General features: G+C 62.3%; 3 protein-coding genes across 9 annotated transcripts in view; all 3 read left to right on the plus strand.

Annotated features, from left to right (window-relative positions):
- MAZ (MYC associated zinc finger protein) overlaps positions 1 to 4,751 on the plus strand; it is a 5,383-nt gene extending 632 nt beyond the window's left edge. Inside the window, exons 2-6 of one of the 5 annotated variants that reach the window (XM_081819735.1) lie at positions 372 to 458; positions 537 to 1,393; positions 1,806 to 1,869; positions 2,145 to 2,316; positions 3,111 to 3,362. In XM_081819735.1, the coding sequence (XP_081675861.1) occupies positions 372 to 458; positions 537 to 1,393; positions 1,806 to 1,869; positions 2,145 to 2,316; positions 3,111 to 3,313 (1,383 nt within the window). In that variant the 3' untranslated portion in view covers positions 3,314 to 3,362. Of the gene's footprint in view, positions 1 to 169; positions 459 to 536; positions 1,394 to 1,805; positions 1,870 to 2,007; positions 2,317 to 3,110; positions 3,363 to 3,653 lie in introns of those variants that run through there. The other 4 variants (XM_081819736.1, XM_081819733.1, XM_081819734.1 and 1 more) reach the window with 4 other exon arrangements.
- A 1,342-nt stretch (positions 4,752 to 6,093) lies between these two features.
- On the plus strand, positions 6,094 to 10,505 carry PRRT2 (proline rich transmembrane protein 2). 3 transcript variants are annotated; one of them, XM_081819739.1, is made up of 4 exons: positions 6,097 to 6,335; positions 6,721 to 7,687; positions 8,080 to 8,212; positions 10,291 to 10,505. In XM_081819739.1, coding segments are annotated over exons 1-4 (1,116 nt in total). In that variant the 5' UTR covers positions 6,097 to 6,333; the 3' UTR covers positions 10,305 to 10,505. The 3 variants fall into 3 exon arrangements, with proteins under 3 accessions (XP_081675864.1, XP_081675865.1, XP_081675866.1); XM_081819740.1 differs by lacking the exon at positions 10,291 to 10,505 and adding an exon at positions 8,379 to 9,544 and having other exon boundaries at positions 6,098 to 6,335; XM_081819738.1 differs by lacking the exon at positions 10,291 to 10,505 and having other exon boundaries at positions 6,094 to 6,335; positions 6,721 to 8,211.
- Positions 10,311 to 12,820, plus strand: PAGR1 (PAXIP1 associated glutamate rich protein 1). Its single transcript, XM_006737992.3, has 3 exons — positions 10,311 to 10,792; positions 10,976 to 11,058; positions 12,398 to 12,820. Exons 1-3 carry the CDS (start codon positions 10,311 to 10,313, stop codon positions 12,595 to 12,597), a joined length of 765 nt encoding a protein of 254 aa, XP_006738055.1. The 3' UTR covers positions 12,598 to 12,820.
- The last annotated feature ends 48 nt before the right edge of the window (positions 12,821 to 12,868 follow it).

A 12,868-nucleotide genomic window follows, 5' to 3' on the forward strand; every position in this document is an offset into this window, starting at 1 on the left:
GCCCCCGGCCCCCGGCCCCGCGGGGCCTCCCGCCCCCACCCAGGGGGCGTCGCCGCCGCCGTCGCCGCCGCGCTCCGCGGCCCGCCAGGCGCCCTCCTTCCCTCCCTCCCGCCGGCCGGGGTGCGCGGGCGGCGGGGCGGCCCGCGGGCCATGCGTTCGGCGCGGCCCAGCCCGGCCGGCCGGGGGCGGCGCCCCGAGCCCGGGCCCCGCGCGGCCCGCGCCCCCGGCCCCCGCTGAGCCCCGGGGGCCCCGCCGTGGCCGAGGCCATGTTCCCCGTGTTCCCTTGCACGCTGCTGGCCCCCCCCTTCCCCGTGCTGGGCCTGGACTCCCGGGGGGTGGGCGGCCTCATGAACTCCTTCCCGCCACCTCAGGGTCACGCCCAGAACCCCCTGCAGGTCGGGGCTGAGCTCCAGTCCCGCTTCTTTGCCTCCCAGGGCTGCGCCCAGAGTCCATTCCAGGTGAGTAGGGGCCGGCCGTGGCGGGCCGGGAGGGCGCCGACCCGCGGCCGCGGCCCACACGGCGCCTTGTCTTCGCAGGCCGCGCCGGCGCCCCCACCCACGCCCCAGCCCCCGGCGGCCGAGCCCCTCCAGGTGGACTTGCTCCCGGTTCTCGCCGCCGCGCAGGAGTCTGCCGCCGCCGCGGCCGCCGCCGCAGCTGCCGCTGCCGCCGCCGCCGTCGCTGCTGCGCCCCCGGCCCCGGCCGCCGCCTCCACAGTGGACACAGCGGCTCTGAAGCAGCCGCCGGCGCCCCCGCCGCCGCCCCCGCCGGTGTCGGCGCCCGCGGCCGAGGCCGCGCCCCCTGTCTCTGCCGCCACCATCGCCGCAGCCGCGGCCACCGCCGTCGTAGCCCCAACCTCGACGGTCGCCGTGGCCCCGGTCGCCTCTGCCTTGGAGAAGAAGACAAAGAGCAAGGGGCCCTACATCTGCGCCCTGTGCGCCAAGGAGTTCAAGAACGGCTACAACCTCCGGAGGCACGAGGCCATCCACACGGGAGCCAAGGCCGGCCGGGTCCCCTCGGGTGCTATGAAGATGCCCACCATGGTGCCCCTGAGCCTCCTGAGCGTGCCCCAGCTGAGCGGAGCCGGCGGGGGAGGGGGAGAGGCGGGTGCGGGCGGCGGAGCGGCCGCCGTGGCCGCGGGTGGCGTGGTGACCACGACCGCCTCGGGAAAGCGCATCCGGAAGAACCACGCCTGTGAGATGTGCGGCAAGGCCTTCCGCGACGTCTACCACCTGAACCGACACAAGCTGTCGCACTCGGACGAGAAGCCCTACCAGTGCCCGGTGTGCCAGCAGCGCTTCAAGCGCAAGGACCGCATGAGCTACCACGTGCGCTCACATGACGGCGCTGTGCACAAGCCCTACAACTGCTCCCACTGTGGCAAGAGCTTCTCCCGGTGTGCACGGGGCCTCGGCCGCCCACGGGGCGGGGGGCGGGGGGGGAGGGAGGGACGGCAACGGAGGTGGCCTGGCCTTGGCTGGCGGGGAGGGAGGCGGCTTCTGAGGCTGGGGACCGGGAGCCACTCCCCGGGAGGAGGGAGGAAAGCCTCTCCTGGTTACCAGGGAGCAGGGGGTGGTACTTAGCCAAGGAGGTGGGTCCTCCGCCTGGGAGGCGGCTTCGCGTGGGAGGAGGACCGGCCTGCCGGGCGGCAGGGGGACGGATTTCCTGCCGCACCGGGACTCGCGAGCCTGGGGCTTGGGCGAAAGTGCAGGCAGCTTAGGAAAGGCCGGGCGTGCTAGTAAGAATTAAGCCGATGGGGAGCACGTCCACACCCCAGGGCCCTAACCCCAACCCCTACGTATTCCCAGGCCGGATCACCTCAACAGTCACGTCAGACAAGTGCACTCAACAGAACGGCCCTTCAAATGTGAGGTAGGAAGCCCGCCTCTTCCTGTCCCGGTTTTCATGATTTTGATCCTCATTGTAGCTGTCTGAGTTCAGTCTCTCAGACCCCCTTTTTCTCTCTCTTCTTTTTGCTTTTTCACTCCATTGTCTCATCCCTTCTTCAAGACCTTGTCATCTCACTCCCATTTCCTACAGATCAAAGATCCCCAAGGCTCTGATTCCTTTAACCTCTTGCCCCTCTGTCCCCACTCCCCGAAGCTTTAACTCTCCTGACACCCCCCACGCCCCTCCCCCCTCCCCAGAAATGTGAGGCAGCTTTTGCTACGAAGGACCGACTGCGGGCGCACACAGTCCGACACGAGGAGAAGGTGCCATGTCACGTGTGTGGCAAGATGCTGAGCTCGGCTTATATTTCCGACCACATGAAGGTGCACAGCCAGGGCCCTCACCACGTCTGTGAGCTCTGCAACAAAGGTACGTGCTGAGGGATGCTGGGAGGGCCAGGGACGAAGGGTGGGCTCGGAGCCAGAGGCCCTTCCACAGATGAGGCTTAAAGGTGCTGTAGCTAAGAGCTCACGGCATCTAGAGCCCTTTAGGAAGCACATGGAGCAGCGTCGGGTTGACTGAACCTCATTAAGTTCTAAGAGGTCTTAACCGGAGAAGATAAGCTACCAGAAAGAGAGTCAGCCTCTGGGGGTGGGTTGCTCTGGGGAAGGGGCTGCTTTGGGGAAGGAGTGGTCAAGAGAGCCAGTTCCCAAGGGTCGGAAGACAGGGTTTCGGCTGTGCGGCCACACGTTGTGCTCTTCGGCTCCTGGGGCAAAGCGGAGTTCGCTGGCAGGGGATTAACAAACCTGTGCCCTGCCCCAGTAGCGGAGAAAGCTTCATGAATTCTCTGAGTCATTGGGCTGAGACCGTCCGGGGCCCTGGAGGGAGGGGACACAGCCGTCTCTGCTGAGGGTCAACTCTTCAAGTGGCTAGAAATCAGTGTCTTGTCACCCCGGGAGAGGTTCTCCCGAGCCACAGAAAATAGGTTCTGTGGGTACCAAGGCGGAGAAGCTGACACCACTCACCCAGGCCCCAAGCTGAGGGAGGGGCTGTGCCCCACCAGCCCCAACAGAGTAGTTGGCCCCAGGTTACCAAGGATGTGGTGGGAGGAGGACAGGGCCATCTGAGGAGGGCGTCCCCAGCCTAGGAGAACAACCCCGTCTCTGGGGTCTCCGCCTGGCTGACCCCCCCATCCCCCCATCCCAATCCACCCCCCCCAATAGGCTTCACCACAGCAGCATACCTGCGCATCCACGCGGTGAAGGACCACGGGCTCCAGGCCCCGCGGGCTGACCGCATCCTGTGCAAGCTGTGCAGCGTGCACTGCAAGACCCCTGCCCAGCTGGCCGGCCACATGCAGACCCATCTGGGGGGGGCCGCCCCCCCTGTCCCGGGAGACGCCCCCCAGCCACAGCCCACCTGCTGAGGGGGACCCCCGCACCCACCAGGCAAGGCGCGGGGCATGGCTGGGGGGGGTGGGATGGGGTGTGTGGGACGAGGGGGCTCAAAGGGCCCAGTAGGGGATCTCAGGAAGGCCAGGGATGCCCATCCACCACTGAAGTTAGGGAGCCTTCTGGGCACAGGGAGGGCCCTTCAGGAGAACTGGGAAAGGATGCAGGTGGAAGCCTCCGGGGACCAAACAGGAAGTGAGCAACGGCTGTGTCCCAGGGGCGGGAGTCTGGGCACGAGTCTGGAGTCTGGGGCAAGGGGCGAGGCTCTTGCGGATGGGATTGCGCTGTGATCTCCCGGTGCTTCCGCCCGTGCAGGTACCAGTGAGGTCTGTCCTATGGCGGTGGCGGCGGCGGCGGCGGCGGCGGCGGCGGCGGTGGTGACAGCCCCCCCCACAGCTGTGGGCTCCCTCTCGGGGGCCGAGGGGGTGCCCGTGAGCTCTCAGCCACTTCCCTCCCAGCCCTGGTGAGCTCCAGGTTGGTGGCGGGGAGAGTGGAACATGGAGGAAAGTCCCTTGGTACCGTCTCCTCTTCCCCTCTCTCTTCCTACCAACTCCTCACTCCTCCCCCACTGACCAAGGAGCCTCCAGAAGGAACGGAGGAAGAGATGTTTCTTAGGGGAATTCGCTAGGTTTTAACGATTTGTTTCTCCTGCTCCTCTCTTCTCCCTATCAGACCTGACCCCACACACACCTGTCCCCTCGGTTGTGTTGAAGCCCCCTGGACAGTGGGCAGGGGCGGCAGAGGACAGGAGCGGCACTGCCCTCACCCCCTCTCCTCTCTGTAACGCCCTGCCCTGCCAGGGATCTGTGAGCCTTCTCCTTGATGGTCCTTGCTCTCCTCCTTCCACCACCCCCCCACTACTGTCTGCTGCCCCTCCCTGGGGAGTTGGTGCTTTTTTTTTTTTTTTTTTTCCAGGGGGAGGGAGGAGAGGAAGGAGGGGAATCAAAGATTCTGTCCCAGAGAGGGGAAGAGGTGAGATTGGAGAAGGGGCAGAAGCAGGGAAGGCGACCGTAGTACCTTCATGAGGTGGGGTGGTTTGGGGTCAGGCCCTAAACATCGTCCTACTTGAGAATCTGTCAGGGGAAAACAAGTCAAGGGGAGCAAAAGAAGGAGCGAGTAGGGCCAGAGGCAGGACAAGAGATGGAATTTTAGGGTGCCAGGGTAGATGGGGGGATCCAGGGACTAGAGGTGCTTCCTGGGGGTGGGGGGAATGCAGTCACGGTGTCTCCCCCGTCCCTCTTCCACCCCAGCTCCAGCCCTGGCCTTTTCTTTTCATCCCTCTCCCCCACGACAGAAGCTGTGGCCCTGGCCATGTCATCGTGTTCCTGTGTCCCCTGCATGTTTCCCACCCTTCACCCCCTCCTTTTGCGCGGACCCCATTACAATAAATTTTAAATAAAAACCTGTCTCTGATTTTGGAGTGGATGGATTGCTCTCCCCAAGCTCCCTGTCTGCACACACCCCCCCCCCCGCCCCCCAGGCATTTCTTCCTGCGCCTGGTGCCAGTCCCAGCCAGTCCCAGCGGGGCTCTGGGCTCCGGGCTCGAGCCTGTGTGGCTCCTGGGCTCTGGCTCCTCCCTGGCCATGGGCAGCACCAGCGGCTGCAGCCCAGATTCAGGGTGGGGCTGAGGCTCCAGTGACTGGAGAGCAGGTTCCAGGACTCCCAGGTCTCCCGGAATACCCAATCTGGCCAGGCCCAGAATAGCCACTGGAGGTCCAAAGAGGCCTGGGTTAGAAACCCCAACAGTTACCAGACATTAATGCTGCTCTCCCCCACTCACACCCATTGCCTGCTGCTCAGACCCCAGCCGAGTACCTGCACACCCTTAAGGCCCTGAGGGGTGACAGTGGGCGATGGAGCTGCAGAAAGGATGGGGACGTCAGCCTTGGGACTGGGAGCGGAGAGGGTGCCAAGAAAAACTGCGCCTCTCCCCGCACCTGCCCCTTTGGCTCTTGGTGTGGTCCATTCAGCGCTTGCGGGCTCCGGGGCCCAGCCCCCTCCTGTTCCAGACTGCCCCTGCAGCCTCTGCCCTGGAATTCCCTTCTGAGTCCGGCTCCAGGGACCCGGGAGCCTTCCAGCGCCCATTTCGGCTGCTGCTTCCTCGCGGGAGAGGGGCTTCCAGTACTGCAGGCTCCCTTTTCTTCAAACCCCACCCTGCTCCTCCTGAGCAGCCTCCCCAAGTTTTGCCTCATTTTCCTTCCCCTCTTTCTGCTTGTCGGGGTGCCACCACCGGGTCCCGCCTGTCTCACAGGTCCTGTCTCCTCGCAGACCCCTCTCCGTTTCCCCCAGCCCCCTGCCTCTGCCAGGACCCCCGGTGACCGTTGGTGGGAGGGGCCCGGGGGCTTGGGAAGGGGGCACCCCCAAGAAGCGCGCGTGGGAAGGGGCAGGGAGGGGGCGCGAGTGGCTACCCGGCCGGTTGCCCGGGTAACGCGGGGCCTGGCACGCGTGGCTCCCTCGGGCTGGCGGGGAGGGGCGGGAGGCGAGCGAGGGGGCGGGGGCGGTGCGCGGCGGCAGCGGAGCGTAGGGGAGGGGACCTGAGAGAAGCGAGAGGAGGGGACGAACCGAGGGGAGGGGAGACCCGCCGCCGCCCTCCCTCGCTCGCTGACTCGCTCCCTCCCGGGCTGCGGCTGCTGCAACGGGGCGGCGGTGGCAGCAGCAGCGGGAGCAGTCTAGAGGCCGGCGTCGAGGTGAGACGGGGCTGGACCGAGGCTGCGGGTAGGAGTGCGCGGACAGACGGCGGACGCCGGGAGGGCTGCACCGGAATGCGGGCGCCGGGCGGACTGGCTGGTGGTGCTGGGCGCGCCACGCCAGTGGGAGGAGGAGGCGCCGGTCCCCCGGGGGCGAGGGAATCCCTGAGAGAGGGGCTGACCAGGGGCTCAGAGGAGAAGCCCAGGTCCCCCAGGGAGGGGCGGGGGCGTCTGCGCCCCAGTCGCGCAGTGAGGAAACTGCACCGGCCGGGCGCCCGGGGAGGAAGGGAGGATGCGGAGGGAGTGGAATGTGAGTATCGGTCCTCTGCCCAGTGTGCCTGTCTGCCTGTCGGAGCGTGCGAGCGTCTGCACAGCTTGTTGATTTCGGGGTGCTGGGGCATCTGCTAGGATCTCAGAGTCTGGATCTTGTCGGGCGGACCCAGGAAGAGACCATGGGAGGGTCCTGTTTACAAAAGGGTTAATCTTCCCAGGGCTCTCCAAGCAGAAGACTTTGAGCAGAGCACTCCTCCTCCCCAAGGATGTCCCACCCCAAGGCAAAGGAAACCCCAACTTTTCTTCCTCTCCCCAGAGGCAGCCCAAGGCTGGCCCTAAGACAGGAGCAGAGCCCTCTGGAGCTGCAGTGCCGAGAGCCACCTCTTTCCTCCTCACACCAAACCTGTCTCCTCCTCTTTCAGGATTGCTGCTCTCTCTGCTGCTCCAGCCTCCCCATCGAGGTCCTCTCCCCTCTCCCCTCCCAAGATGGCAGCCAGCAGCTCTGAGGGCTCAGAGATGAAGGAGATAGAAGAGGGTCCCCAAACCCAAGGAGAAGGGCCTGGCCATTCTGAAGCCAAAACTGGCCCTCTCCAGGTCCCAGCTGGGGTCCCAGATGAGCCAGAGGCCCCGCAGCCAGGCCCAGACATCACTCGGGCCCCTGTGGACTCAGAAGCTAAAGCTGGGCCGGCTCCAGAAACCACAGAGACCCCAACTGGGTCCCCAGAAACAGTCCAGGCCAAGGACCTCAGCTCAAGCCCAGGAGGGGAACCAAATGCCAACCCCAGCCCCGAAGAAGCATGCCAAGAGCCAGCACCCAAACCAGAAGGGAATAAAGAGGTCACTGAAGACAAGGGGTCCGATCTAGGGTCTGCAGCCCCACTTGAGCCAGCCTCAGAGCCTGCTCCCCAGTTGGACCCCCAGTCAGACCCTCAGCCAGACTGCCAGCCAGGTTCCCAGCCCACCCCCAAGTCAGCTCTTCACCCAGAGCCCCCTACCCAGGAGGACCCCACCCCTGAGGTCCTGACTGAGAATGTGGGGGAAAAGCAAGAGAATGGGGCAGTGGTTCCCCTGCAGCCTGGTGGCGGGGAAGAAGGCCCAGCCCCGCAGCCTCACTCGCCAGCCTCAACAAAAACCCACCCAGCCAATGGGGTTCCTCCCCGAGTGCTGCAGCAGCTGGTCGAGGAGGACCGACTAGGAAGGGCTCACAGTGGGCATCCAGGATCTCCCCAAGGTAGCCTGAGCCGCCACCCCAGCTCCCAGCTGGCAGGGTCTGGGGTGGAGGGGGGTGAAGGCACCCAGAAGCCTCGGGACTACATCATCCTCGCCATCCTGTCCTGCTTCTGCCCCATGTGGCCTGTCAACATCGTGGCCTTCGCTTATGCTGTCATGGTGAGCCCCACGGGACCCTGGCCCAGGCCTGCTGTGGCTCCCAGCTTCCTGCCAGCACTGGGACAGAATCCCAGGAGAAGCCTTGCCTTCCCTCTCCTCTCTGCATGGATCTCACCCCCCAAGTATGGGGCCTTTTCTGGCCTCTCCCTGGGACATTCCCTTCTGAGCCACCACTGCCCTACCCTTTCAGGTGGGAGGGAGGTCAAGACATGTTTCACACAGCCTTGCTGACCTGTGCCCTCTTCCCCCTGCCTCTCCAACCCTCTTTCCCCCTCTAACCACTGTCCACGGGGCCTGCTTGTCTCCTCTGGACAACTCTTTCACCTGATTCCTGCTGGGCTGCCTTCTCCTGACCTGGGCCCACGGTGCCCCACCCCTCACCCTAACCCCAGTCCCGGAACAGCCTGCAGCAGGGGGACGTGGATGGGGCCCAGCGTCTGGGCCGCGTGGCCAAGCTCTTAAGCATCGTGGCGCTGGTAGGGGGGGTCCTCATCATCATCGCCTCCTGCGTCATCAACTTAGGCGGTGAGTGGGGGTCTGGGACAGGCCGGGAGGAATGGAAGGGTTGGCAAGGGCAGTTTTACTAACCCCTGCCCCTGCTCTCTCCTGTCTGTCCTCCCTACTTCTCCTTTGTCTCTCCTTGTCTCTCCCCCCACCGTCTCTCTCTGTCCCTCCCTCTCCTCTCCCACAGTGTATAAGTGAGGGGCTCTGCCCCGCATTCCAAGACTTTTCTTCCTGTTGGGAGCTGCCTTGGGCCCATCCTCCCCTGGGGGGAGCCCAATCGATGGCCCAGGCCCGCACCCATAGGGACCAAGGGAGCCTGAGCGGCCTTGTTTACAGCTTCTTTCCTGCTCCTGCATCCTGCCAGGCTCCTGTGCCAACCGTAGGCCTCTCTTCTCCCTGCACTGTTTCCAACCTCCCTGCACTTCTGCCTGCATCCCCTCCAGCCTCTTGGCCTCCCTATCCCTGCACTTCTGGAAACCTCCCTGCACTTCTGGAAATCTCCTTGACCTGAACGTCTCCCAAACTCTCTCTGCTCTCAGCCTCCCTGCATCTCTCCCAGCCTCCCTGCACTCCTCCCAACTTCCCCAATTCCCTGCACCTCAGCCCTGCTGTCCCCCTTTCAACTTTCAGTGTCTTGGCATCTTCCCCCATTCCTTTCTTCTTTCTCCCCTTTATCATCTCCCCTTGCCCCTCCACACCCTCTGCCCCCTTCCTCTTCCTGCCTCCTCTCCCCTCAGCATCCCTTCCTCCCCTCAGGATCCTCTCCTCCTCCCTCCTGCCACCGTTTTCTCTGCAAAAACTCCAGCACTTAGATCAGGTTGGGGGAGGGGAGCGGCGTCAGGGGGAGGGCTTCCCAGCCCGGGTTCCGACTATTTTCTGCTGGGACCACCCAGGTCCTGACGCCTCCAGGGCGCCTCTGGGTTGCAGAGCTGGCAAGCCAGGCCTTGTCTGGGGACTTGTGCAGGGTGTCGGGCACGATTGCTAGCTCTGTTCTGAGCACGCACCTGGGAGGAAGGGGCGCGGCTGTTGACCTTTCTGAGCCCAAGCTGACCTGCCCCACCTGGGCTTTTAAACCCGCTCAGCGAGTTTCTTAAATGAGGCGTCGGGGCTGGGGTCATTCCCGTGCTTTGAAACGAAAGAACCCCGAAATAGGACCAAAGCTCCCAGATGCAGGGAGCGAGTGAGGGGCGGGGAGCTCTATAATTATTTTCCAAGAGGACGAGGGAGATTTGTTGCACGCGACAGTCCGCTAGGGAGGCGGGGACCGATCTACGACGCTGTTCGGAGTTGGCGGGTTTTGTTTTCTTAAAAAAAAAAAAAAAAAAAAAAAAAAAGGCGTGGGGAGGGGGAAAACACTAACAGTCTTAAAAAAAAAAAAAAAAAGGACACATCAAACAGATTCTCCCTTTTTGTATGCCGGATGCTGCATGAGTCTGAAACACCAATAAACGGAGACTGCATGAGACTTGCCTCCAGCCTCAGTTGGTCCTTACGTCTGTCCGCCGCCGGGGCCCGCGGTACTGCCCCCTTTCGGGCTGAACCTACTGGGTGTATGCACATGCGCCGTCCCGGTGGCCATCTTTACTGTGGGCCGAAGCCAATTGTGCCCGAGCCTACCTGCGCATGTGCACTCCTCCCCTTGCTTTCCTTTTCCAAGTAGCTTGGGCTCGAGCGGAGCCTTCCGCGCCATCTCTGTGCGCCTGCGTACTGTGACCCTGCGCAGCGCGGGAGGCGGGTCTTAGCTCCAGGTGCGTACGGCGGCTGAGGCGGTGAAGTGTGGGGAGAGGGCGCTGGATCCAGGTGCGAAGAGGGGCGGTGTGAAGGCGAGAAGAGCGGCTCCGCCCCTCTCCGGCCCAGAAAGTGGTTTCCGCTGGTCCCTGGGAATCTCAGAGTACCGTATCTGGATCCGTGGGGCGGGGTCCTTGGAGGGGACTCAGCGCCCCCTCCTGGGAACCGGCGGTCTCGTCGCTGGGACCGCTGTTGGAGCCTGATTGGTTGGAGACAATCCCTGAACTCCTGGGGAGCCCAATCCCTTGGGGGAGTAGAGCGGGAGCCCCCCCACCCCCGGCTTAGTACTCCTACATCTCCTATCATCGCAGGGCCCCTCCCCTAGTAGCCTATGTCCCTTGTTCGTGGTCATGGAGACATTTCGGCCACCACGGCGGCGCCTCTCTCTGAAGAAGGGGAAGTGACCTCTGGCCTCCAAGCTCTGGCCGTGGAGGATACTGGAGGCTCCTCTGCTTCGGCCAATAAAGCCGAGGAAGAGGGGGAAGGAGGCCGGGAGGAGACCGAGCATGAGGGGTCCGGGGCCGAGGAGGTGCAGGGAGAAGCCCCTAGCGCTGAAGGGGAAGAGCATGCCAAAGGAGAATCCGAAGACTGGTGCGTGCCCTGCAGCGATGAGGAGATGGAGCTCCCCTCGGATGGGCAGGCCTGGATGCCTCCCCCCTCGGAAATCCAGCGGCTCTATGAACTTCTGGCTGCCCACGGTACCCTGGAGCTTCAGGCTGAGATCCTGCCCCGCCGGCCACCCACGCCTGAGGCCCAGAGTGAAGAGGAGAGATCCGATGAGGAGCCTGAGGCCAAAGAGGAGGAAGAGGAAAAGTGAGGGCGCACCCTTACACCTTGCTCCTGGGGCTTGCTCCCTTGGTGCCAGGAGGAAATTGGGAGGGGAGCTGGGACCCTGGAGCATGGAAAGTGGAGGGATGGAATGGGGAGGGGAGACCCGCAGGCCGGGGTATTTGGGAAGACCACCCTCACCCTTCACTTTCTGTCCACCTGTCCCAGACCGCACATGCCTACAGAATTTGATTTTGACGACGAGCCAATGACACCAAAGGACTCCCTGATCGACCGGAGACGCACCCCAGGTACAGACAAAGGGGGACAGGAAGGGGGAGGTGAAAGTGAAGGACCTCTACTCCCACTGACCTAAAAGGTGACTCCCTAAAAGAGGCCTATGCTTGGTGCTTTGGTTGCTACGCAACTTGTAGCTGTAGGAGAGAGCATTTCACCCAGCGGTGCCATCCTAACAGCTTGGATAGACACCCTGTCTTCCTTTACGAGACTTTCACAGATGATTCTATCATGTTTCCCATTCCTTTTATCTCTATCTCCCTAGAAGTTCAAGTCTTCCTGGCCATTCCTTATTATCTAGATCCTCATTCCTATACTACTGTGTACATCTCCTAATCTGACCTGATTTCACACCCCGTGTGCCTTCCTGGAATTTACCCTGGAGCCATTCTTGATTTCTCTTTTACCCCAACATTCAAGCTAGCAGCAAGTCCTGTTAGCTCCATCTCCACATTTCCAAGCTCCTCTGCTACTCTCACCTTCAACACCACACCCTCATCGAAGCCATCATTGCTCTCTTTCTTTCTTTCTTTTTTTTTTTTAGAGATGGCAGGCCTGGGCACAGGATGGGCGGGGAGGAGGTGCGGGGGACAGGGGAGGCAGAGGGAGAGAGAGGATCTTGAGCAGGCTCCACGCGCAGCGCAGAGCCCAACTCGAGGCTCAATCTCACGACCCCGAGATCACGACTGGAGCCGAAATCAAGAGTTGGAAGCCCAACTGACTGAGCCACCCAGGCACCCCAAGCCATCATCTCTTTTGCCTGGATATTTGTGGTGGCTCCTAACTGGTCTCCCTGCTTCCATTCTCAGCAACCAGAATGATCCTTTCAAAATACAAATCATGTCACTACTGTGTTTAAAATCCTCCAAAGGATTCCATTGTTGGGGAAAAGAGCATGTCAAGAGAGAATCCAAACACCACAACTTCCCCCTGACTGCCTGGGCCCCCAAGGTTTCCAAAGACATGTATTTCTGTTTAAACTAAGAGATCCAAACCCCTCATCATGGCCTCTAAGTCGTTCCTTTGACTACATCTTTCCATCTCCCCACCACCTCCCAGCTCTCTATACTCTTCTTTGAACAGACCTCCCTGTTCCTGCCCCAGGGCCTTTGCACTTGCTCTTCCCTTGCCTGGGTATCTTTACCCTGGTCTTCACATTACTGGCCCCTTCTCATAGTTCAGCCCTTCACTGCTTACCCCATCTGAGGCCCAACCCCAAACCTCAGGGCCTCCATGACAGAGGCCTGGAAATCTGTATGTTGAGTGAGCTCCCCAAGTAATTAGTAACATCTAGGCAAGTCTGGTGCACAGCGCCTCACCCCCATCCACATTTCTTACCTTCCTTTTCTCCAGGAAGCTCCGCCCGGAGCCAGAAACGGGAGGCCCGCCTCGACAAGGTTCTCTCCGACATGAAGCGACACAAGAAGCTGGAGGAGCAGATCCTTCGTACTGGCAGGGACCTCTTCAGCCTGGACTCAGAGGACCCCAGCCCCACCAGCCCCCCGCTCCGGTCCTCAGGGAGCACTCTCTTCCCCCGGCAGCGGAAATACTGAGCACTGCTGCTGCCGTTAGGGTGCAGAGCATATACCTTCTGGGCGCCCATTCCCGAGCCCAGGGCGCTGGGACACTGGGCAAGAGCAGAGAGACTCCCAAGCTCCCAACACTGCCCCATGCCAGAAGGGAAACGTGTGTGTGCCTATGTATGCTTTCTGTTGAACATCTCTTTGGAGACCTGGGCTAAATTCTCTGAATCTAAAATAAAAAAATGCCAAGTTATTGTCTGTTAGAGGGTGGGCTGCAGCAGCCCAGACGGTTGCAGAGTGG

This window comes from Leptonychotes weddellii, chromosome 5 (genome assembly GCF_054177405.1).
Source record: "Leptonychotes weddellii isolate Sample4059 chromosome 5, ASM5417740v2, whole genome shotgun sequence".
In the NCBI taxonomy this organism is placed as follows: Eukaryota; Metazoa; Chordata; class Mammalia; order Carnivora; family Phocidae; genus Leptonychotes; species Leptonychotes weddellii.